Genomic DNA, 25,429 nt, shown 5'->3' with positions numbered 1-25,429 from the left:
TAAGTCAATTTTTAACATGGCGGTCTATGGGGAATGAATACACAATGTTTATATGTTACTACCATGTAACTACAATCACGGAAAATACTTGAAGGAACATTACATGGAAATTATGTCTCTGTGACCAAGATGATTTCAAACAACCTGCAAAATTTGACTACCAAATAAATGAAATCTGAATTAATGAAAATTATTACAGCTACTCACGAATAAACATGCAAGTCTGTAGGGATTTTTGCCGACTGACGAATACTTGTGTCTCATGACTGTATAGTGGTCATGGATACGTAAAGTTTAACGCTTGAAGAACTGTAAAATATAACGTATTTTTCAAAGATTCATAATAGTACAAGTTGATTCTAGGATAGCAAGATTACATACGAGGGATTATCATATAACATAACCAGTACAGAAACATAAGACCCTCCTGCTTTCGTCTTCAGTAAACAAATATTACATTTACCAATACCAATCACCAATGGCATTTACCACCGGCATGTTTATGCAGGAATTACGAATTATTAATGTGTGAAGAAATCAGTAATATTACAACACAATCGTTCAAAACTGGAAGATGGAGTAGAATAATGAAATATGCACCTAAGGCCATTAAAGAGCTGTTTCGATTTTTCCAACAGGTGGCAGCAGATTCGTTGACGACTTTTTTCTCTCGTTTTTCATCCATGGTCGGTACTTCTCGTCCGCCATATTTGTTTTAATGGTTGCCATACTCTCTACTCTCTATTTATGTTACATTTGCGCGGTAGGAGTTTTTAGCTATTGCCATAGAGTATAGTTTCCGAATAAAAATAATTATTTTGCCGGAATTATCAATAATTAATAATAGGTTTTGTCGTGTGATTATTAATTAGAGACTACAGGTGAATACGCATGTCTATGAGTGTGACCGGAAGCATGTGTGGATTGTGGTGAAATCAGCGGAGATCAACAACATTACATGTTTCGAGTTGATCGCTTCTTTTCACTGATTTACTTCATAACAGTTCAGGATCACCGTTCAGTGTAAGTACTACATGCAATGCTCGAACAAAATAAAAGGACTAGAATGCAGTTAATCTGGCTCCTAAGCCGGCGAAGCCCAACTGGCGGAACAGTTATCGCACTATAGCGCGCCGACTTTGTCTCGTTATATCGCTTGCCTGCCTCAAGGAGTGCTCACTGGCATGTCTTTTGAATCAAACAACCTTTTTAAGATACTTAGGGAGCTGTGACGATAACTTGCTCACTAACGGTGTGAGAATCTACACCCAAAACATCAATTGTAACATAGAAGTTGTTCATCCATATCATTCTTGTCCATCTTTAGAGTACTTCCAAGTGTATCAGTGAAGGGCCAGGTTAGAATAAGCCTTCAGTAACCCATGATTGTCGTAAGAGGCGACTAACGGGATCAGGTGGTCAGGCTTGCTGGCTTGGTTGACCGTCATCGGTTCCCAATTGCACAGAATCGATGCTCATGCTGTTGATCACTGGATTGTCTGGTCCAGACTCGATTATTTACAGACCGCCGCCATATAGCTACACTCACTCACTCACTCCACTCACTCACTCACTCACTCACTCACTCACTCCCACTCACTCCTCACTCACTCACTCACTCACTCCTCACTCACTCACTCACAAACAAACAAACAAGTGCCTTCAAAGACATTCCAAAACTTTACTATTCTTAGGTTTGTGGAATTATGTTGATTTTGAACTCTGTAAACATCCATTTCAGTTGTGCGACCAAGGCAATTCAAGCAACTCAAAATGGACAATCTTCCCCATCTGTAGCCACTGGGGCTGAATTTCTGGTGAAGAGCTCCCCCCATGCCAGATGGCACCCCACTGTCAAGGGATATGATTTCAGCGCAGCAGGCATCAACTATCACAAGCTGATGGAATCCTACAGGAGAGTGGTTTCCAGGCAACTAATTTTGGGAAGGCAGTGGAAGAAATAAATAGAGATGAGTAAGATAAACACAGTGCTCCAAGCTATGGCCAGTTTCAAAATGGGTAACTGTTACCCCCTATCAGCTAATAACAGGGTGACAATGCATCAGTTTTACACATGGTCCCAATCATAATGTCCTTGTCATCAATACAGACTTTGCTGGAAATTAACACCAAAAAAGCGAGGCTTCTATATGCAAGCCTGAGGGAACAGTCTGCATTAACTTTTGTTTTCATAATCTTGAGATTTCAATGTTTAGATTTCTGAGAAGATAAAAAATTCAATTACACCTGCACATCGGACTACACAGAAATTATAAATGCAACAATATAACTTGGATAGTTTTTGTGACACACCACCTGTTTAGAAGATCTCCATCAACTATGAGACTGTGATGTCTTGCTACTTGGATCATGCTCCCTTGACAATTGAACCTGCCAAGTTAGCAGAAAATCATCTGAACTGATAAATTTTAATTAAGTTCAATGTATAATAAATAATGGATATTATATTTATGTTGCCATGGCATATGCAATTAAGGTTTTCCAAGTTTGGGACACAATGCTTATGAAGGAAAGTATTTTTAAGCATTGGAAAGATGTGCAGATAACTCATTTAGCAACATTTCAGCCAGCCAATCAGATTGTAGTTTTGTTTTGTTTTGCCAGTTTTAATTGCAGCCTGAGTTAGTCTACTTGTCTGAGTTCAGTCATCATGTCTTTAGTCTTTTTAGGTTCAGGTGTTAATAACCCATGTTATGACACAAACCTCTCTTTATCTATTATGAAGAAATACATTGCATTTACTTTTCATCTAGTCTGTCTCAGAATCCCTGAAACATTATTTTCCTTACTGCCTAGTCCCTCTGCAATGCTAAAGTCCTAAAAGTCTAGATTTCCTCAGGTTCTGAATCTCCCTTCTCACTAGGGCTTCTTTTTTATTTTCTAAGGGAATTGTTTTTGTTGTCAAAATGATATATATATGCCATAGGTGGATCAGAGAGAAGTGCGCATTCCCCTTTTGTCCTGAAAGTTTATCAAATGACCATTGAAACACACTCGTGAAAATGGGTGAAAATTTTTCTGCAGCACCCCACCCGTTTTTTCCTCAAAAGCTGTATCCATCCCTGTATTCAGAGACTAAGCATGAGTCTACATGTTCCGCGTATGTTACATCCTTCACTGATTTACACACAGTTTATGGTAACTATGGTGCTGGGTATATACAAACTGACTGGGGGCAGTAGGGTAGCCTAGTGGTTAAGCATTTGCTTTCGTCATGCTGAAGACCGGGTTTGATTCCCCATGTACATTTGTGAAGCTCATTTCTGGTGTCCCCTGCATTGATATTGCTGGAATATCTCTAAAAGGGCATAAAACTAAACTCACTCCTCCCAGATTGACTGTAAGCTGCAGCCCGATGTAAGCCTGAAGATCAATACCACACTAACCTCAACCCTGTGTGGAAGAGAGGTCAAACTGCACAATCTTCCTCAGTTACACATCCAACCTCGTCTCCTCTGGTGTCCGAAGTGATCCGTATCTCGTTCGTGCAACACAACATGGTGAGTTCCTAGCGAACCCGTCACTTCAGCAAGGATCCATTAACTTCATAAAGAGGCCTGATCAGACATTGAGAAGAGGGATTTGTTTTAGAAATTTTATACCACACGCAAATTATGTGCAGATTCTAAAAACCCCATTAAATTGGTTTATTTAGATTTGAATTTAAGTGGTACATTGAAAACATCCACAGACAGTATGTCCAGTATTTATAGACCCTAAGGTCATCAATTCTTGCTGGCCCAGAACCAGAAGGTGGATAGTGTGAGCAAGATTTGTTTGTTTGTTAGTTGCTGAGTGTGGCAGTAAATGACAAACAAATGAATTCTTGGTACTGTCAACCTTGTGGTTCAGGTCCAATGGTATCCTATCTATAGTTCTCATCCCAAGCTAAGTCTAATAAATACTACATTAGTCTAGTAAAGGTTCTTAATGAAAGAAAGCACAAAGATCTGCTGAAAATGATGTCAAATGCGAGTTAGTGCTGGTAGATACAAGTTTACAGCACTAAATTGATTCAGTTGACCCTGAGTGCTAACTATTGACCTTGACCTTAGGTTGATGTGGTAGTGACAAGCAGCAGGAGGGATAGAGGAAGACTTCATCAAGTGTATGGCACCCACATTCCTTTGGCGACTTCAGGCTGGTGAAGTGAGACCTGAGGGACAAAGGCATCAACCCGTGTCGGCAATCTGCTGGTGCCAAATATAGGAACTACTGCTTCTTAGAGGACTGGGTCATGCCCATCCTTGACAAGATGGTGGTAGAACAGAAAGAAGAAGTGAGTTTCTGAGGAATACAGTGTTACATGTTTCTATTAATTGGCTTCAAAATTCACTTATTGATCAAAGTTAAGCAAAACCTTCAGTATTCTGTGTTCATGCTTTTTCATTACATTTCAACATGAAAGACTTTTGTTGTTTTAGTTGAAGAGTTCGAGTGTTTATGTTGTTTCTTTCTGTTGTTGTTTAATGCCAAACTTCGCAATATTCCAGCTACATGGACCAGATAAACCAGTGATCGATCAATCGATCTACACAATTGGGATCTCGATGACATGTGTCACCAAAGTGAAGCGGTGAGCCTGACCACCGATCCGTTAGTTGCCTATAGCGACCAGCCTGGTTGCTGAACACCAATTCTAACCCTGATCTTCACGAGTGACAATGCGTATTTGCTTTAAGAGCTCAGTGTTTATGGTGATTCCTGTTTGACTGTTGTAGGGAATCATATGGAGTCCTTCAAGATGATCGCATACGTTTGGGGAAGGAGATCAACAACTGACTCAATCTACTACTGGGCCTACAAGGTCAGTGAAATGTTCCTACCATACACTTTGTCCATACACCATACTAGAACTTGGCTATCCTCGATAATCTCCAGGGTATCACGTTCTGAAAAATCTCGACCAAGAACCCTGGATGCATCTACAGCTCGGCTCTCGATAAAATGTATTACCTCCCTTTGCTGGCTTTTTATCCAATCAGGTGTCTCGGCTGGGAAGTTGATGCGCATTACCAATCCACAAGGCTTCTATCATAACTCACTTTCTAAAGGCGAGGTGGGGTAGCCTTTGTGGTTAAAGTTGGCTCGTCATAGCCAAAGACCGGGTTCGATTCCCACATGGGCACAATGTGTGAAGCCCATTTCTGGTGTCCCCTGCCGTGATATTGCTGGAATATTGCTAAAAAGCGGCATAAAACTAAACTCAGTCAGTCACTTTCTAAGCTATTAAATCTGGCAACACAATCTGGCAATTGTTACAGAGGTACCCTAGAGAGGTAGAAGGAGTTCTTGCATATATATTTTTTAAGGTTTCAGACCTGTCAATTTGTCTGTATGATTTTTGCCTTTATCTGAGTTGCACAGTGGAGCAACCTTTGTTAACACTGGCAAGCTTGATTGTAACAGCTTATCTGATTGGCTACTGTGAGGAGGCTGAGCCAGCAAAGGGCGTGGATGCATCCAGGGTACTAGTGGAGATTTATCGAAGCGTATACCCTTGAGATAATTGAGGATCTGAACTTGACATAGTTTTGTGTTTGTTATTTAACACACTGCAATTTTCAAGTGATACAAAAAGCAGTGAATAATCTCTTTCACATCAGATAATCGAGAAAGAGTAATCAAGAGTGTTGATCTATGCTGTTTGGAACAGTGACATGTGTCCGCCTAGTCAGCTGAGTCTGATCACCCAATCCCGATCTCCATGGGTTTCAGTGTTGACAAAGGCTGATGGCATCTGTTTTGAATGATTGTTTTCTGCATTAGCAAAGAAATGCAAGAGTATCTTCTGTGGTGTTTCTTGACTTCTATATTTTGTTAAATATCTTTATCAGGCATGTTGGCGATCTATAGCCTGTTATTACATTGTATTGTCATCCATAGTTAAATTTAATTACTAGTTGTAAGTGTATATCTGTGATAATCTAGTTGATTTACTGTCCTTCGCTGACAGGTTTTTATAATTTACCTTTACTTATTATAAATCTACAACTTGATTTTTGATATGGCTGAAATACCGCCCGATGTGACTTAAATCTTAACTCACTCACTCACTTTATCAGGCAACCTTTATAAAACTACCTGATGAGACATGGGGACAGTCACTGTCTTGAATCTTTAAAGGAATCAAGTGCTTCAAGTTTGAAATTGAATTTTATGGATGTTCTGATGGTGTTTTTGCTTTTTTGCTGTTACTCGTGTTTCCATCTGTCTAGAACAACATTCCAGTCTTCTGTCCAGCTGACCGGCGAGCTCTCTGGGGGGACATGATCTACTTCCACTCCTTCAAGAACCCTGGGCTTTGTCCTGGACCTTGTTGAAGGTAGGGCAACATCTAATATCACTTTATTAAGTGTCTATTAGCTCTCAGACTGGTTAACTCACTTAGCAAGGTGGAAGCATGGTTGAATTATCACATCCACATAGCCAATGCTGTTAGCTCACCTTACCTTGGTGGAAGGTGGAAGGTGAGTGAATGGAGTTTAGTTTTGCAGCTTTTGTCAATATTCCAGCAATATCATGTTTGGGAACACCAGACATGGGCTTCACCACATTCTATCAATGTGGGGAATCGAACCCAGACCCCTCGGCATGATGAGGCTAGCCCACAGCCCTAGGTGGATGGGAGGGTTCCACATAACCATCACTTCATTAAGTAGCAGTAGTGTCTGTTAGTTTATCTTAGCATGGTGGGAGGCAGGAATACTTGGACATATCACATTATATAGCCAAGGCTGTTAGCTCATTACCTTACCTTCGTGGAAGGATGAGTTCACATAACCATCACATCATTAAGTAGTGCATCCCTAGCATGGTGGGAGGTAAAGAGTGCTTGGAATTATCACATCATATTGCCAAGGCTGTTAGCTCACCTTACCTTGGAGGAAGGGAGGAATACTTGGAAAATTCACATAATTAGGTAGTAGTAATATCAATTGTTAGCTCACCTTACCATGATGGATGGATACTCTCCCTGGATTACATCATCATTATGTAGTCATAGCAGCCATTAGCTCACCATAGCGTTTGCTAGCTCACCTTGGATGGATACTCTCCCTGGATTGCATCATCATTATGTAGTCATAGCAGCCGTTAGCTCACCTTACCATGATGGATGGATACTCTCCTGGATTTGCTTCATCATTATGTAGTCATAGCAGCCATTAAAGCTCACCTTACCATGATGGATGGATACTCTCCCTGGATTGCATCATCATTATGTAGCGATCATAACAGCCGTTAGCTCACCATAGCATGATGGATGGATACTCTCCTGGATTGCATCACATCATTATGTAGTCAAAGCAGCTTTCATTAGCTCACCATAGCATGATGGATGGATACTCTCCCTGGATTGCATCATCATTATGTGTAGTCATAGCAGCCATTAACAGCTCAATCTATAGCATGATGGATGGATACTCTCCCTGGATTGCTTCATCATTATGTAGTCATAGCAGCCATTAGCTCACCTTACCATGATGGATGGATACTCTCCTGGATTGCATCATCATTATGTAGTCATAGCAGCCATTAGCTCACCATAGCATGATGGATGGATACTCTCCCTGGATTGCATCATCATTATGTAGTCATAGCAGCCATTAGCTCACCATAGCATGATGGATGGATACTCTCTCCTGGATTGCATCATCATTGTATGTAGTCATAGCAGCCATTAGCTCACCATGGCATGATGGATGGATACTCTCCCTGGATTGCTTCATCATTATGTAGTCATAGCAGCCCGATTAGCTCACCTTTACCATGATGGATGGATACTCTCCCTGGATTGCATCATCATTATGTAGTCATAGCAGCCATTTAGCTCACCATAGCATGATGGATGGATACTCTCCCTGGATTGCATCATCATTATGTAGTCATAGCAGCCATTAGCTCACCATGGCATGATGGATGGATACTCTCCCTGGATTGCATCATCATTATGTAGTCATAGCAAGCTTCTATTAGCTCACCATAGCATGATGGATGGATACTCTCTGACACCCTGGATTGCTTCATCATTATGTAGTCATAGCAGGCCGATGGCTCACCTTACCATGATGGATGGATACTCTCCCTGGATTGCATCATCATTATGTAGTCATAGCAGCCGTTAGCTCACCATAGCATGATGGATGGATACTCTCCTGGATTGCATCATCATTATGTAGTCATAGCAGCCATTAGCTCACCTTACCATGATGGATGGATACTCTCCTGGATTGCTTCATCATTATGTAGTCATAGCAGCCATTAGCTCACTCATAACATGATGGATGGATACTCTCCCTGGATTGCATCATCATTATGTAGTCATAGCAGCCATTAAGCTCACCATAACATGATGGATGGATACTCTCCTGGATTGTATCATCATTATGTAGTCATAAAGCAGCCATTAGCTCACCTTACCATGATGGATGATACTCTCCCCTGGATTGCTTCATCATTATGTAGTCATCAGCCTTAGCTCACCTTGGATGGATGGATACTCTCCTGGATTGCATCATCATTATGTAGTCGCTAGCAGCCGTTAGCTCCAGCAGCCGCATCATCATTAGCTCAGCCATGCTTTACCATGATGGATGGATACTCTCCCTGGATTGCATCATCATTATGTAGTCAAAGCAGCCGTTAGCTCACCATGGCATGATGGATGGATACTCTCCTGGATTGCATCATCATTATGTAGTCATAGCAGCGCTAGCTCACCATAGCATGATGGATGGATACTTCTCCTGGATTGCATCATCATTATGTAGTCATAGCAACCGTTAGCTCACCATAGCATGATGGATGGATACTCTCCCTGGATTGCATCATCATTATGTAGTCATAGCAGCCGTTAGCTCACCATAGCATGATGGATGGATACTCTACCTGGATTGCATCATCATTATGTAGTCATAGCAGCCGTTAGCTCACCATAGCATGATGGATGGATACTCTCCTGGATTGCATCATCATTATGTAGTCAAAGCAGCCCGTTAGCTCACCATAGCATGATGGATGGATACTCTCCCTGGATTGCATCATCATTATGTAGTCATAGCAGCCGCTAGCTCACCATAGCATGATGGATGGATACTCTCCCTGGATTGCATCATCATTATGTAGTCATAGCAGCCATTAGCTCACCATAGCATGATGGATGGATACTTCCTGGATTGCATCATCATTATGTAGTCATAGCAGCCGTTAGCTCACCCATAGCATGATGGATGGATACTCTCCTGGATTGCATCATCATTATGTAGTCATAGCAGCCGTTAGCTCACCATAGCATGATGGATGGATACTCTCCCTGGATTGCATCATCATTATGTAGTCATAGCAGCCGTTAGCTCACCATAGCATGATGGATGGATACTCTCCCCTGGATTGCATCATCATTATGTAGTCATAGCAGCCGCTAGCTCACCATAGCATGATGGATGGATACTCTCCTGGATTGCATCATCATTATGTAGTCATAGCAGCCGTTAGCTCACCATAGCATGATGGATGGATACTCTCCCTGGATTGCTTCATCATTATGTAGTCATAATTGCAGCCATTAGCTCACCTTACCATGATGGATGGATGCTCTCCTGGATTGCATCATCATTATGTAGTCAAAGCAGCCGTTAGCTCACCTTGGCATGATGGATGGATACTCTCCTGGATTGCATCATCATTATGTAGTCATATAGCAGCCGTTAGCTCACCTTACCATGATGGATGGATACTCTCCCTGGATTGCATCATCATTATGTAGTCAAAGCAGCCGTTAGCTCACCATAGCATGATGGATGGATACTCTCCCTGGATTGCATCATCATTATGTAGTCATAGCAGCCGTTAGCTCACCATAGCATGATGGATGGATACTCTCCCTGGATTGCATCATCATTATGTAGTCATAGCAGCCGCTAGCTCACCATAGCATGATGGATGGATACTCTCCCTGGATTGCATCATCATTATGTAGTCATAGCAGCCGTTAGCTCACTCACCATAGCATGATGGATGGATACTCTACCTGGATTGCATCATCATTATGTAGTCATAGCAGCCGTTAGCTCACCATAGCATGATGGATGGATACTCTCCTGGATTGCATCATCATTATGTAGTCAAAGCAGCCGTTAGCTCACCATAGCATGATGGATGGATACTCTCCCTGGATTGCATCATCATTATGTAGTCATAGCAGCCGTTAGCTCACCATAGCATGATGGATGGATACTCTCCCTGGATTGCATCATCATTATGTAGTCATAGCAGCCATTAGCTCACCATAGCATGATGGATGGATACTCTCCCTGGATTGCATCATCATTATGTAGTCATAGCAGCCGTTAGCTCACCATAGCATGATGGATGGATACTCTCCTGATTGCATCATCATTATGTAGTCATAGCAGCCGTTAGCTCACCATAGCATGATGGATGGATACTCTCCTGGATTGCATCATCATTATGTAGTCATAGCAGCCGCTAGCTCACCATAGCATGATGGATGGATACTCTCCCTGGATTGCATCATCATTATGTAGTCATAGCAGCCGCTAGCTCACCATAGCATGATGGATGGATACTCTCCCTGGATTGCATCATCATTATGTAGTCATAGCAGCCGCTAGCTCACCATAGCATGATGGATGGATACTCTCCTGGATTGCATCATCATTATGTAGTCATAGCAGCCGTTAGCTCACCATAGCATGATGGATGGATACTCTCCCTGGATTGCATCATCATTATGTAGTCATAGCAGCCGTTAGCTCACCATAGCATGATGGATGGATACTCTCCCCTGTTTACTTAATTGCATCATCATTATGTAGTCATAGCAGCCCGTTAGCTCACCATAGCATGATGGATGGATACTCTCCTGGATTGCATCATCATTATGTAGTCATAACAGCTGTTAGCTCACCATAACATGATGGATGGATACTCTCCTGGATTGCATCATCATTATGTAGTCATAGCAGCCGTTAGCTCACCATAGCATGATGGATGGATACTCTCCTGGATTGCATCATCATTATGTAGTCATAGCAGCCGTTAGCTCACCATAGCATGATGGATGTATACTCTCCCTGGATTGCATCATCATTATGTAGTCATAACAGCCGCTAGCTCACCATAACATGATGGATGGATACTCTCCCTGGATTGCATCATCATTATGTAGTCATAGCAGCCGCTAGCTCACCATAGCATGATGGATGGATACTCTCCCTGGATTGCATCATCATTATGTAGTCATAGCAGCCGTTAGCTCACCATAGCATGATGGATGGATACTCTCCCTGGATTGCTTCATCATTATGTAGTCATAGCAGCCGTTAGCTCACCATAGCAATGATGGATGGATACTCTCCTGGATTGCTTCATCATTATGTAGTCATAGCAGCCGTTAGCTCACCATAGCATGATGGATGGATACTCTCCTGGATTGCATCATCATTATGTAGTCAAAGCAGCCGCTAGCTCACCTTACCATGATGGATGGATACTCTCCTGGATTGCATCATCATTATGTAGTCAAAGCAGCCGTTAGCTCACCATAGCATGATGGATGGATACTCTCCCTGGATTGCATCATCATTATGTAGTCAAAGCAGTCCGTTAGCTCACCTTACCATGATGGATGGATACTCTCCTGGATTGCATCATCATTATGTAGTCAAAGCAGCCGTTAGCTCACCATAGCATGATGGATGGATACTCTCCCTGGATTGCATCATCATTATGTAGTCAAAGCAGCCGTTAGCTCACCTTACCATGATGGATGGATACTCTCCCTGGATTGCATCATCATTATGTAGTCAAAGCAGCCGTTAGCTCACCATAGCATGATGGATGGATACTCTCCCTGGATTGCATCATCATTATGTAGTCATAGCAGCCGTTAGCTCACCTTACCATGATGGATGGATACTCTCCCTGGATTGCATCATCATTATGTAGTCATAACAGCCGTTAGCTCACCTTACCATGATGGATGGATACTCTCCCTGGATTGCATCATCATTATGTAGTCATAGCAGCCGTTAGCTCACCTTACCATGATGGATGGATACTCTCCCTGGATTGCATCATCATTATGTAGTCATAGCAGCCGTTAGCTCACCTTACCATGATGGATGGATACTCTCCCTGGATTTCTTCATCATTATGTAGTCATAGCAGCCGTTAGCTCACCTTACCATGTTGCAATCTTGTCTCCATGGATGATGGAAGGTAACACTCTAGGAACTTTTTCATCATCAGTAAGCTCAAATTTCTGTTGATTTCTGAAAGTGGGGATTAATGGCGCTGTGTGTTATTTCAGACATTGACGGGTCAACAGCCAGGCCGCTCTACTCTGTCAACACTGGCATGATCATCCTTGGTGGAGGCCGTCAAACACCACACGCCAGCGCCAACCTCATGGTGAGAGCTATACTTTACAGCAGATTTGCACCACATTTTGACTAAACCTCTTTCCACTCTTCAGAATGCAGATATGAAGGTTGAAAAATACAAAATGATGAAACTTTAAAAATTGGGATAATTCTGTTTATTTGACAGCACCTGTGTATGTAGCTATAACTAGGTAAGGTGTTCTGCTCTCAAGACTTATGATTTTAGAAACTAGGTAAATGGCCCTAAAGAAGTCATAATGTGTGAGGTTTGTATGTTCTATTGAGTGTAAGATCTATTGTATGTTCCTAATTTACATAATGAAATTACCACGCCTCATGTGGTGTAGTGGTAAGAGCGTCCGCCCGGTGGTGGAAGGTCGCGGAGTTCGATCCCGACCAGCGTCATACCAAAAGAGCGTTAAAATATGGTACTTGTTGGTCCCTGCCTGAAATTTCGGCATTAATGGGTACAACAAGGACTGAGTCGGCTTCGAGTCAGTATAATGTGTCTGAGTGGGGTATTCATGCTTCACTCTGCGGCGTGGTATCTCAGTGGGCTAGCACTATAAAACCAGCTTAAGTCTGGGCTAGTACAAGCAGCCGCGACATACACATACACACGCATAACGCGTCGTCATATGAGCGAAATATTCTCAAGCCGCCATCGTTAAACCCAATTTCACCTCACATAATGAAATTTCATTTGACCTCATAATCAACATTTGACCAGAATGCTTGAGATATTTCTGTAATGATTTCAAGCGTAATGGTGCTGATTTCTCTGTGTACCTCAACACAGCATCTGAGTTCGATGGAAGTGATTCTGGAGCCAGCCCTGATGAGGCTATCGTGGGGCAAGATCAGGAAGACAGCCAACCCTGTCAAGGTGAGGTTAACTACTTCCGTTACATAGGTAGCTTGTTGTTTATTGCCGCACTCAGCAATATTCCAGCTATATGGTGGTGGTCTGTAAATTAGCAATATGGACCAGACAATCCAGTGATCAACAGCATGAGCATTCATCTATGCAATTGGGATGCAATGGCGTACCAACCAAGTAAGAGAGCCTGACCACCTGATCCTGTTAGTCAACATTTATGCGACAAGCATTGGTAGTGGTCCCACTAAGAGTGATATAGAATAATGTTGTTTATTCCCCAGGTGTGCGGTGAGGCCAGTCTTGTGTTCCCTTTGATGGTGGCTGAAACATTTGCAAGAAGGGAAAAGCAATATGAAGAATTCTACAAGAATCGACCATGACCTGTAGATTTCAGGCAACCCACATCCTGCTTGTTGCCATGGTTACATTGCCATCTGAGACTTGGCATGATGGGCTTGGATGTATGTACCACTGCTGATCCATAATTGCCATGGTTATCTCACCATATCTGCATGATGGGCAGGATCTATGTGGCACAGCTAAACTGAGGTTTTGTTTCCATGGTTATACATCTCTGAGACCCTCTTTAATGGGCCTAGATATATCGAGCACCACTAATCCACTGTGACCATAGTTACATCACCATCTCTCAGGCCCTGCATGATGGGCCTGTATCTTTTGAAGCACTACTGAACTAATGCTTGTTACCATGGTTACATCACCATCTGTCAGACACAGCATGAAAGGCCTGGATCTATGAGGCACGACTAAACTAATGCTTGCTACTATGGTTACATCACCATCTCTGAGACCTTGCAGGAAGGGCCTGGATCTATGAAGCACTACTGAACTAATGCTTGTTACCATGGTTACATCACAATCTCTCAGACCTTTGCTGAAGGGCCTGGATCTATGAAGCACAACTGAAATAATGCTTGTTACCATGGTTACATCACCATCTCTCAGACCTTGCAGGAAGGGCTTGGATCTATGAAGCACAACTAAACTAGTACTTGTTACCATGGTTACATCACCATCTCTCAGACTTTGCAGGAAGGGCCTGGATATATGAAGCACTACTGAACTAATGCTTGTTACCATGGTTACATCACCATCTCTCAGACCTGAAATAATGCTGCATGGTTACATCACCATCTCTCAGACCTTGCAGGAAGGGCTTGGATCTATGAAGCACAACTAAACTAGTACTTGTTACCATGGTTACATCACCATCTCTCAGACTTTGCAGGAAGGGCCTGGATCCATGAAGCACTACTAAAGTAATGCTTGTTACCATGGTTACATCACCATCTCACAGACCCTGCATGAAGGGCCTGGATCTATGAAGCAGTACTGAACTAATGCTTGTTACCATGGTTACATCACCATCTCTCAGACTTTGAATGGATGTGACATATCCAAATGATATCATGTTTGATGCTGGGAAAGGTTGATATCAACACCTGATACTGACCGTGTCTTGACTGTGATATACTGTAGGTAGAACCAGAGATGTGATAGTATGCCTTATGCCTTTTGACAATTTCAAAAATGATTTTACTTTGACAGTTACATTATTTCACCTGGTCAAAGTAATTGTAAATGTTGCTAAACTAACCCTAACTTAACAAGGTGAAGGCTGTTACACAGCACCTACTCATTATTCTTGGTTGTGTTAATAAGACACTCTGGGATTGGCACTTGTCATGCTTCTTGATGGTGGTCTGATGGAGCCCCATTTTGCTGTGCAGAGTTATTTCCCCTGGGCATTACAGAATCCTCTGATATTGTGTTTGAATAGCTTAAATATGCCATGATAATGTCAGCTGCTTAGATGTGCATTTCACAATAACTGAATTCCTGTTTCAAGCGATTTAATGGCAAACTTATGTATTTCTACAAGTAGTTATCTAATGCATCGATGGGCAGATTGTTTGGCTAGGAGAAGCCCTTTCCGTTCAAACATTTTTAAGAGCTACATAGTTAGATATGTAGTAACAGACACAAGAGACCTTCAACAGAGGCACTATCGTTGTACCACCCCATGTTATGATTCTGTACTAAAAGGCACAACAAAGGTACCACCTGATCTTGAAAGCGATAAGTTTGACATTGTTTACAGTATAATGTTATTGCCTTTGAGAAACAAAGTTAAAAAAAAGATTCAAAAAGTAATTGACCCAAGTGTCTGATTTATGTTAGTTTTTTCAGTAAATAACCTGTTAATTAAGTAAGAAAACTGCTACACACTGGTGGTGTACTCCCACCTAAATGGTCATACAGCAATTTGACTGAAACACTCCAATAGACATTACTCTTATTTTTACGCATCAGTATATTTATGAATTGTATTGATTTGTTATCCTTTGTTTTGTTTATGGAGGATCCTTGATCCTTGATGAAAGCACTTGGAATAAAGACATTATATTTTAACAAATTATGTCATATGTATTAAAAGGAACACCTTTTGTGTTGCTGTTTGTATGTTACTCTGTTCATTCAGAGACAAAATAAGTTCATGTTATGAGACAAAATAAGCATTTTGTAAATGTATTTTCCAAATTTTGAGGTGAGGAGGTAGCCCTAGTTGTAATAGGGTTTATTTCGTACATGTATTTTCCAAAGACCCAGGTTCGATTCCCAACATGGGTTTGATGAAGTGTGAACCCCAGTTCTGGCCAACAAGTAGGTAAGGTTGACTCACTATCCTTGTGGGGAATTGTACAGGTTCTCATGTCAGATGAGTCCTTGCTAAAACCACCTGCCAGCTCCACTACCTGGTACCCAGCACATGGCAATGGGAATGTTTGGTATATGTGAGAGTGACAGATGCGTGGTATAGGCAAATATATTTCCAATTTATTAGCATCCATCAAGGAGAATTCACAAGCAAAACTGGCAGATACGCCAAGGAAATTTGGTTTGTACACTGCTCTGGTGAGTAAAGTTTTATTTATAATGTAACATGAAAACTTACATATGTGCTTTGTACTTAAAGTTTGCATTATTTACTCACTCAAAATACCTTTGTAAGTGAAAATATATTTGAAGAGTATATTAATAAATATTCTTACCTGTTTGATTGGCATTTTAGAAGTTGATGAATAAGAAAGGTATAAAACTTAATGGGTAATAACACTGTTGCTTGACAACAGTATAAGAATCTGTACCCAAACGTCCATCACAATATAATAGAGAAGTTGTTATCCATAAAGCATCATACCCTTCTTAAATATTCTTACGGTTTCGTAGAGGAAGTTATAGGTGCTGTGCAGAGTTACGTCCCTTGGCTGGCAGGATCTGCTTGTGTACCCCCGTCCCATTATGATCCCCGATTTCAGCACCATGAGAACTTTCAACTGATATAATTTGTTTGAGTGGCATTCTAGAAGTTGGTGGTATAGAGATGACAAGACTTTATGGACGATCAAAAACAGGGGTACCCGTAGGTAAACCATGGATTTGTTCATAGAGGTCATCACCCCCTGGTGAAGTAGGTGGAGGTGATGGAGTTAGAAATGAGCTGAATGAATGGAGAGGTTTGTGTTGAGAGGGGTGTCAAGGCTGTCAAGGCTGTCAATGCTTGAAAACGTAAATACCCGTGAAGGTCCGGGTTAGAATATTCATCTTCAGAAACCCATGCTTGTAAGAGGCGACTAACGTGATTGGGTTGTCAGGCTCGCTGACTTGGTTGACATGTCATCGGTTCCCAGTTGCGCAGATCGAAGCTCATGCTGTTGATTACTGGATTGTCTGGTCCAGACTGGATTATTTACGGACCGCCGCCATATAGCTGGAATATTGCTGAGTGCGGCGTAAAACTAAACTCACTTACTTGAAAACGGAAACGTCGCTATTGTGGAAATAAAGAAGTTGATCATCCATCTTTGTCATCTTTCAACTGATAAACCAACTGACTCCACACACCACATATAACAGCAGGAAACATAGTATGGGGGCGGTGGGGAAGCCTAGTGGTTAAAGCCTGTGGGAATGATAGTGTGAGTCCCGGGTATTTGTATCCTCTTCATACATACATAGTATGGGAATGATGACGCCACTTTAGCCTCTCGAAGGCCTCTCGACTCACCATCTCAACTCTCCTGGCCAAGGTCACCAAGACTATTGTTTAAAACAACTTAAATGGCCCAGTTGTCCATACTGTTGAAAATTGAGAGTTACCTCCCCTTTGTAGTGTCCATATCCCGATTGTGATCCCACAGTGCTAAACGGCCTCTAAGACTTCAGAACTTTCTTCCACATTAATGTAACGACACGGTATAACCGAAATAATATGCTAAAACCACACGAACGCATGCACTCATGCCCTCACTCACTCACTCAGTAGCACTACGTTTGTTCCTGAAGGGAGGTGAGAATGAGAATCGAGTGCTGACTGATTCATTGAAGAGTTGAAGCAATGTGAGTGTGTGCATGTTTAACCTGGGGTGTAGGGGCTGTATTTCGATCACAATTTTATGGAGGGCATTCCCATAGAATGAATCCTGGAAGGGATACTGTCTTGTTTACAAAATTCATGTTGTTTCATATTTGATGTTTTCGTTGATGGCGTCTGCAACTAGCGTTAGACCACATTCTTTCAAGGCTTCTTTCAGTTTGGTTATGGTCGCCTTCTTTGATTCACGTTTTTTCCATAGCATAAGTGCCTGTAGGGCCTGCTCATGAAGGTTGCCATGGTGACGGTATTCCAGGTTTTCCAGGTCTGAGTGAGTCAGGCCGAGTATCAGTGCTACCCTCTTCCAGGAATGACCCAGTTCAAGAGACGCCTTCTAGAATAGAGTTTTGTATAGCTGGAAGGGAAGGTGAGATAATCGGTTATTGTTCAAAGTATCGACATGCAGCTCACCCAATCCGGGTTAGAATTGATCTTCAGCAACCAATGGATCATTACCGACCTCCCTTACCTACATTGTTCTATCGGCTAGAGGCGACAAATGGGATCGGGTGGTCAGGTTCGATGACTTGGTTGACACATGTCATCCTATCTCAATTGTGTAGATCGATGCTCATGCCAGACTCGATTATTTACAGACCGCCGCCATATAGCTGGAATACTGCTGAGTGCGGTGTAAAACAACAAAGAAACAAACAAACGACATGCAGGCATTCATGATAAATAAAGATGAATAAACGAAAGACGTTTAAAGGTGGAATTTGTTATTTCCCTTTCCTGCGAATAAAACAAATTAAGCCAAAGAAAGAAGGAGTGGTCGGCCCCGAGTCTGTTTAGTAATAGTAATAGTGATAGTCCGCTTATATGGCGCTCATATCTAGGCATATTTCCTGCTAACTGGGCTACGACAGAGTCTGACCGGGGTAGTCATGTTGAAATGGTGGTGTAGTATTTCAACGAGATAGCTCTTTAAACCTGAATCTGGTAATCTAGATTCTGATAATTCCTGAATCTGGTTGTGTTTGGCACTGTGTTTGATGTAGACATGATTTGGGAAATATGGGAATCTCAGACAACAACTGAAATATTGGTTTAACAATTACAACAGTCTCCATCCGACTACTGTGTAATATTGGTTACACCGTCAAAGTGGCAGTCGTCATATAGTATATGTACTGCCCAAAAGAAGTTTAATGAAACACTGATCTTTTCACATGACAATAATTCTTATCATGGCACAACTGACCAACTCTAGTTATGACAAATTCATTTCATACCTACTTTTGAGTAATATACATACATTATATAGGGATTGGTACTGTGGCATACCTTGTGGCGGAAACAGAAGACTCGGCGATCGGAACACCTTGGGAGAAGCAGCGTCGGACACGTCTGGGGACGTGGGGTCGACCATTTGCTCCGAAGAAGGGAATCGTTTTTGGGAGCCACCTTGAGACACATCTTCCTCGTACAAGGACGACTCGCGGAACATGACCTTATCCCCTTCCTGTGCAAGTTCTTTACACAAGGTGAACCGTTTTATGGCTCTGCTGTCAGGTTCTGAACGTTGGCCAGGGAGGATGAGTTTCAGGGAAGGACGATTCAAGATCATTGTGGACTTTGACGTGTCAGGACTACTGTGGTTTTGTTTGCAACGTAATGACTCGGTGAGACTTGATTCAGACTCGGTTGAAGCATCAAAGAGTGTCCTGAAACTCTGATGTAAGGACTGGCTGCTGGAGGAAGACCCTCTTGGTGATGACCGTGACAACTCTATGGATCCTAGCATCAGTCCTTGTGACCAGTTCCTGTTGCATCTCAAGGTAGATAACTCTTCAATATCGGGGAGTGGGATGCTCTCAGGTGCTGAAATATCAAGTTTAAAAGTTGAATTAGAAGAAGTTATTACCTTTACAATACGGTTGTGATACAGGGCAGAAAAGCACTCCTCTTGTATAAGTGTCGCGTAAAATTAGGTGTGTGTATATAAATTGATAATATATTGATTATGTTCCATGTGTGTGTGTGCGTGTGTATATGCACACACATAAAACACACCATGCTTATATCATTATGTTCCTCGGAACTTCGGTATAACCGTGAGAATTCCGGTATAAAGTTGATGAGGCAACTATTAAAATGTTCAGTGTTCCCAAAACGTTTCTTATCGTATTTCAGTTCAGTATTTCTCTTACCATAAAACGTTATGCCTCCTTTGAGGACTGCCATCGTGACTCGGACTGTTCCATCACACGTTGAAACGAAGACTCTTTTCATCCCCTCTACCCTGTAATCGTCTTTGATGACTCTTGGAATCAACAGCGTGTCCCCCGAACACAACCCAGCGTCCGCAAGGCTAATGTCCTCAATTAAGCATTTTCCCCTGTGAATGATATTCAAATTCTCGCTGTTTGTCTGCAGGACCTGTGCAAGAAACATCTTAACTTTTTTAACTTTGCACTGTCTGAACTTCTCCACAGTCAAACAAGATGGCGGCATACCAGGTTGGCGAATCATGAGATGGATGGAATCCTTGAAGTGCACAGCAAACAGTGTGTCGCCATCTCTTATGCGATAGTCCATCAACTGTCTGTCATTGATGACTTCCTTGTCCTCAAAGAACATCTGGAGATCTGCCGGATCAACATGTGTTTGCCCTTGAGACAAGCCCTCTTCAGATCAGAGACTGTGTCAAGTTTGTACAAGTTCACCTGTACGTTCTGAAGACTTGACATGCCCATATTTACGCATATGTTAACAACAATTTTCTCCGCAACTCTAACACTTACAGTGCAATTTGGAACAAACCCATTTTCTTCTATCATCGCTGGCTTTCTTAGTTTTTTATTGTTCATGAGCAAACGAAGAGCGTTTGGAGGATGTTCAACCAGAACGGAAGCCTCGGACCTAAACTGGGAGGATGTTATATTAGGAGGCACAATCAGGACATGGCAGACAGCCTCTTTTGAGTTCGAACCAAGGAATTTGATCACAACGGGGAAACACATTGGTGGCTTTACGTGAACCATCATCCTCCCCCTATCATGCAGCCCTTGCCGAAGTGAAGTTGTGATGAACAGGAAGTCCTCGTCTTTTAGGACATTCTTACCCTGTGTGAACCAGATGTCCTCAGCTCCATTTTGAAGTCCGGGAAAGTCCTCCTGGAATGTGTCCCTGAATCTGTTCTTCATCTCCCTTACATTTAAAGTATTTAGACAGTCCAGTCTGTATTGATTCTCAATTTTCCGTCTCGGACGATGGAAGCAAGAAACCTGTAATTTTACTTCATCAACACAAAGCAAATGATCCCCAAACTTCACACAAGCCCCAATAGCTGCGTCGTCATCTAGACGCATTTTCCTATAAAACAAACCAACGTTTCTACCCAATTTGAAAATTTTCACTTTGACAGATCAGTTCCTTCAAAAGGCAACGCTCCTTTTTGGGATCAATGCCCACACAGCCTTGTTCTGTGTAGTTGGATGAAGGAGCCCGGTAGTTCTGAGATCTGACATCAATGAACACAACATGAAGGTCAAGGTCGTTATAAATCACAGCCTCTTTGTCCTTCCGGTCAGTGTAGACGGAGCCCAGTGGTACTCCATACCTGTCTGCTATGGCCTGGGTGTGTGATGTGCTGCAACAGGAGCTCCTGTCGACGGGGGAAAGACTCGTACTTTGCCGGGACGATCTGGCTGGTGTTCCTGATGTCGTACACCTGGACGGTGAAGATCTGGTCCGGTTCGGCTCCGGGTCGGTGGTAGTGGCGCCCCAGTAACTGCCCTGTGTGGATAAGGTTTCACATTGTAACACCACGGCGTATATATAATTATAATAATAATATAAAACTTATAATGCGCATATATCCATGACTGTTTGCATGCTCTACAGCGCACAGTGAGAAGGCTTTGAGAGAAGATATAGGTCTTAAGATTTGTGACCTAGAAAGTGTCAAGTCTGTACAGTCTCTTCAGGTATTGTGGCAGACTGTTCCTTAGGATTGATGCTGTGTATTTGTTAGTAAAAAGTCCTTTTGCCATATTGTGATGTTCTTACTTTTGGAACAATTACCAGGGTTTTATTTTGTGAGCGAAGGCGTCTGCTTACATTTTGTGCAATATCTCTAAATATTGGAATACCACTATTGAAATATATATAACATTTTATTGTATAGAAGCCAGACTCAACAATATTCCAGTCATATTATATGTAACGCATCACAAAACGCAATTCAAAAACTACCGTATACCCAGCTCACTTATTACTCTAGATATGTCCAGACATTCACTCGCTCGCTCGCTCCTAACAGCAGCACTGAGTAATTAATTACAGCCTAAAAACACTATTCGCCCACTCACCCTTTTCAGCATTCGACAACTGCTCTTCAACATTCGCTAACCTCCTCAGCTCCTGCAGGAATCAGCAAATTCCGTACTGCGCAGAACAACAACATTCACTCCACTAAGTTCTTTGAGAGGCACATAGAAGTTGGAGTACTAAATAAGAATAAGATATATGTTGTTACAGAGAGGCGTCCTGGGACCTGATCTACTTTCGATCTGTGGGGCGGTGGCGGTGGGCCTTCCCTGGTTTAAAGTTTTTCGCTCGTCACGCCGAAGTCCGGGTTCGGTGATTCCCCAAATGGGCACAATTTCTGAAGCCCATTTCTGGTGTCCCCTGCCGTGATATTGCTGGAATATTGCTACAAAGCGGCGTAAAAACTAAACTTACTCACTCCACTCACTTTCGATCTGCTTTATAAACAGGCTTCCCTGCTCTACTTTAAAAGATAACTACTTCATTTTATATATATATATGCACTCCCTTCACTACCTTAATGTTTTTTATTATTATTAAGCCTGTGAAAATAAGAGGCTTTTGTTATCTCTTAATGACATTTTTAGGAACAAGGCTCCTTTACACAACGCGACCCTAGCTCCAAGAGATGATTGTCGCTCTATGGCACTACATACGCTTAAGACGGTCTTGAAGCGCTGAGGCACAGCTTGTGGAAAATTTTCCGTGGTATTACTGAATTCAAAGGTCCACTTTTCAGTGATACGATACCATATACTACATTTAGTAAGTGTTGATGACGACAAACAAAAATACCTGAATTTGTACATAAACCTTCCTTTTTGAAGGTAACGAAAGGTGAAAACTGGCGAAATAAAGAGTGTAAAACCCATGCTAACGCTATATTCAAACTTACTTTGTTGCACTGGAGGTGCAGTGAGTTCCACAGGATCATCATCGCTGTCGTCGCTGTCGGGAAGCAGTTCATGTCGTCCACTCCCCAGGATGCGTTCTACAGATTCATGAGGAATGCCCAGTTAATTACACGGCCAGGAGTTGTGTAGTAGAAGTAAAGGTGTACAGCCAAATGTTTCCCTGCAGCTGCCAAGACCAGTGCGAACACGATAATTGTGTATAGCAATTGCACTGTTTATCATGTGCATTATAACATAGTTTTGTAATTATTAACATAATCATGCTGACACTCAGAATAGGCGAAATTATAATGGCAATATGTTGTCATATATTTACTATTTAAATGTGATGTCAATTGTTATTTACAGACCTCCCGTCATCTGGTTGGAAGAATTGCTGAATGCGGCGTTAACAACAAACTGAACAAAACTATTTAAATGTTAGTTTTGTTGATCATAATCTTTTGTGTTACATAACATTGAAGGTCATTGCTTCACGATAGCTCACATAATCACCTATAATCACAGAGACTACTACTGTCAGCATGTGAGAACAAGTCAAAATACTTTGGGTTTTCCAGATGTGTTCGCTGCGTTCTTGATTCGCATTAACCAAAGTGTCAAACTCTGATACGTTAAGGTTATGTTTTACCGTTTCAGTGAGTGAGTTTAGTTTTACGCCGCACTCTGCAATATTCTAGTTATTTGGCGGCGGTCTGTGAAAATAATCGAGTCTGGACCAGACAATCCAGTGATCAACAGCATGAGCATCGATATACACAACTGGGATACGATGATGATGTGTGAACCAAGTCTCAGCGAGCCTGACCACCCTGATCCCGTCAGTCTCCTCATACGACAAGCATCCGTTACTGAAGATCAATTCTAATCCAGATCTTCTACGGGTCCTTACCGTTTTCAGAGCAGTCAGATTTAATGTTTTGTGAATGTAACGCAAGAACATTTTGGTCACAGTTTTGTGAGCATATATTTCTTTCAGTTAATAAAGTTATCACACTGAGTATACCAGGTGGATCGAATAACTCTAATACTTTACTTGCAGCCATTGTATTTAGCTTTACATGTGCTACTTAATACAATGTTCAATTAGATCATATTTAATTCCCTACGTCGCGTCATTATAAAGCTCGACAAAATAGGCAACGAGTGATATGATGGCATTGAATTTACTTTTGCGCTTGAACCGAGGGGCTTTTCAATGAATTACTTTGTTTTGCATAAAATCTCCCCAAATGAAGAACTAAAGAAGACAAAGTCTAGTCAATATCCCCGCGATCGTAACATACTCTTCATTAATATGTCAACTAGCTATGGCAAATATTGTCATCATGTAGACATAGATACACGTCTGTAAAACATAAACATTGTTCTTCTAAACTGATCTAACGAAAACATACAGATGTAAACTATCCATATACCTGTACTAGCATGCTTGTATCAACAACAGGCTGCCTGAGTACTTCCATGGTTTGATGTACCAGTGTAAGTAATGTTGATACTGGAAATAGAGTGGTACTGTTGATTTATGTCATTTGGTTCTTGAATACCCACAAGGAAGTGGAAGGAGAGTATTGATAGGTTTTAAGGTTCTGCTCCGGGAAGGAGCACTACCACCAATTCAGTCGAAGTAAAAGTTGTTGTCATGGAAATGCAAACATTATTTTTATTCAGAAATCCAAAAACTATCAAAAGGCACCAGTTCACCACCAGACCTATCTATGTACCAAGTTTGGTGAAGAAGCATTGCACGTTTTTATGTTCTGCTCCAAAATAATACCTCCTCCTGCAAAACTTACGATGCGGGGATAAAGATAATCTGTTGCTATATCGGGATGGTATTTGAGATGAGTCGGAGATCAGGGGATCCGGATTGGCCACAAAACCCGACTAATCGTCAGGCGCGTAGCAAGCCATTATTTTCGTGTAAAGTCCATTACGTTTGCAAAGCTTTATATTAAGAGAATAGTACTGAGTGATTTGCCAAATTCTTTTTAGCAACAATCATGAGTAAGCACGGGCTTATTTAATAATGGTAGCTACGCCTCCGATTGTTAGCAGAACCGAACAGAATTTGGTCAGAATGTTAAGTAAAATGTTGCTTAGATGTTCTTTATTCCTTCTCGTCGTGAAATCAAAGTGTGTGTAAAGGCGACATTCGCTGACTGTGCAAGCCGACCTGCGCAGCCGTCACTACGTTACAATTAACGATTATCGCGAAATGGTTCAGATTCTGCAATATATTGGGTCATCCAGAGTTAGCTCCTTTGCATTATCTGCCCTTGATTTCCAAGCAAAAGGTGCTCTAAACGTGCCAAATATACATTTATTTTTGTTGGTTACATGTAACATTTTACAAGTGGGAGTATCTTTATAAGTGGCTCCAAAGTGCCAAATATTCTAGAAAATGCGTTACGTTGTATGGGTTTGAATGGTTTCATATGTGACATTTTGGAGGAATTAAGGACCGCTCATAATT

General features: G+C 41.8%; 1 protein-coding gene and 1 pseudogene across 1 annotated transcript; one reads left to right on the top strand and one right to left on the bottom strand.

The window, feature by feature from the left end:
* Window positions 1-4,096: 4,096 nt before the first annotated feature.
* LOC124253626 lies at window positions 4,097-13,877 on the top strand (annotated as a pseudogene).
* A 4,207-nt stretch (window positions 13,878-18,084) lies between these two features.
* On the bottom strand, window positions 18,085-23,006 carry LOC124253625. Its single transcript, XM_046687430.1, has 7 exons — window positions 22,935-23,006; window positions 22,081-22,132; window positions 21,330-21,505; window positions 20,832-20,994; window positions 19,918-20,379; window positions 19,052-19,588; window positions 18,085-18,119 (listed from the first exon to the last, which is right to left on the bottom strand). Exons 1-7 carry the CDS (start codon window positions 23,004-23,006, stop codon window positions 18,085-18,087), a joined length of 1,497 nt encoding a protein of 498 aa, XP_046543386.1.
* Between the last annotated feature and the right edge of the window lie 2,423 nt (window positions 23,007-25,429).

This window comes from Haliotis rubra, unplaced genomic scaffold, assembly GCF_003918875.1.
Source record: "Haliotis rubra isolate DU_JTF1 unplaced genomic scaffold, ASM391887v1 Scf547, whole genome shotgun sequence".
NCBI classification, from domain to species: Eukaryota; Metazoa; Mollusca; class Gastropoda; order Lepetellida; family Haliotidae; genus Haliotis; species Haliotis rubra.
This window is presented reverse-complemented; position numbering and strand designations above follow the sequence as displayed.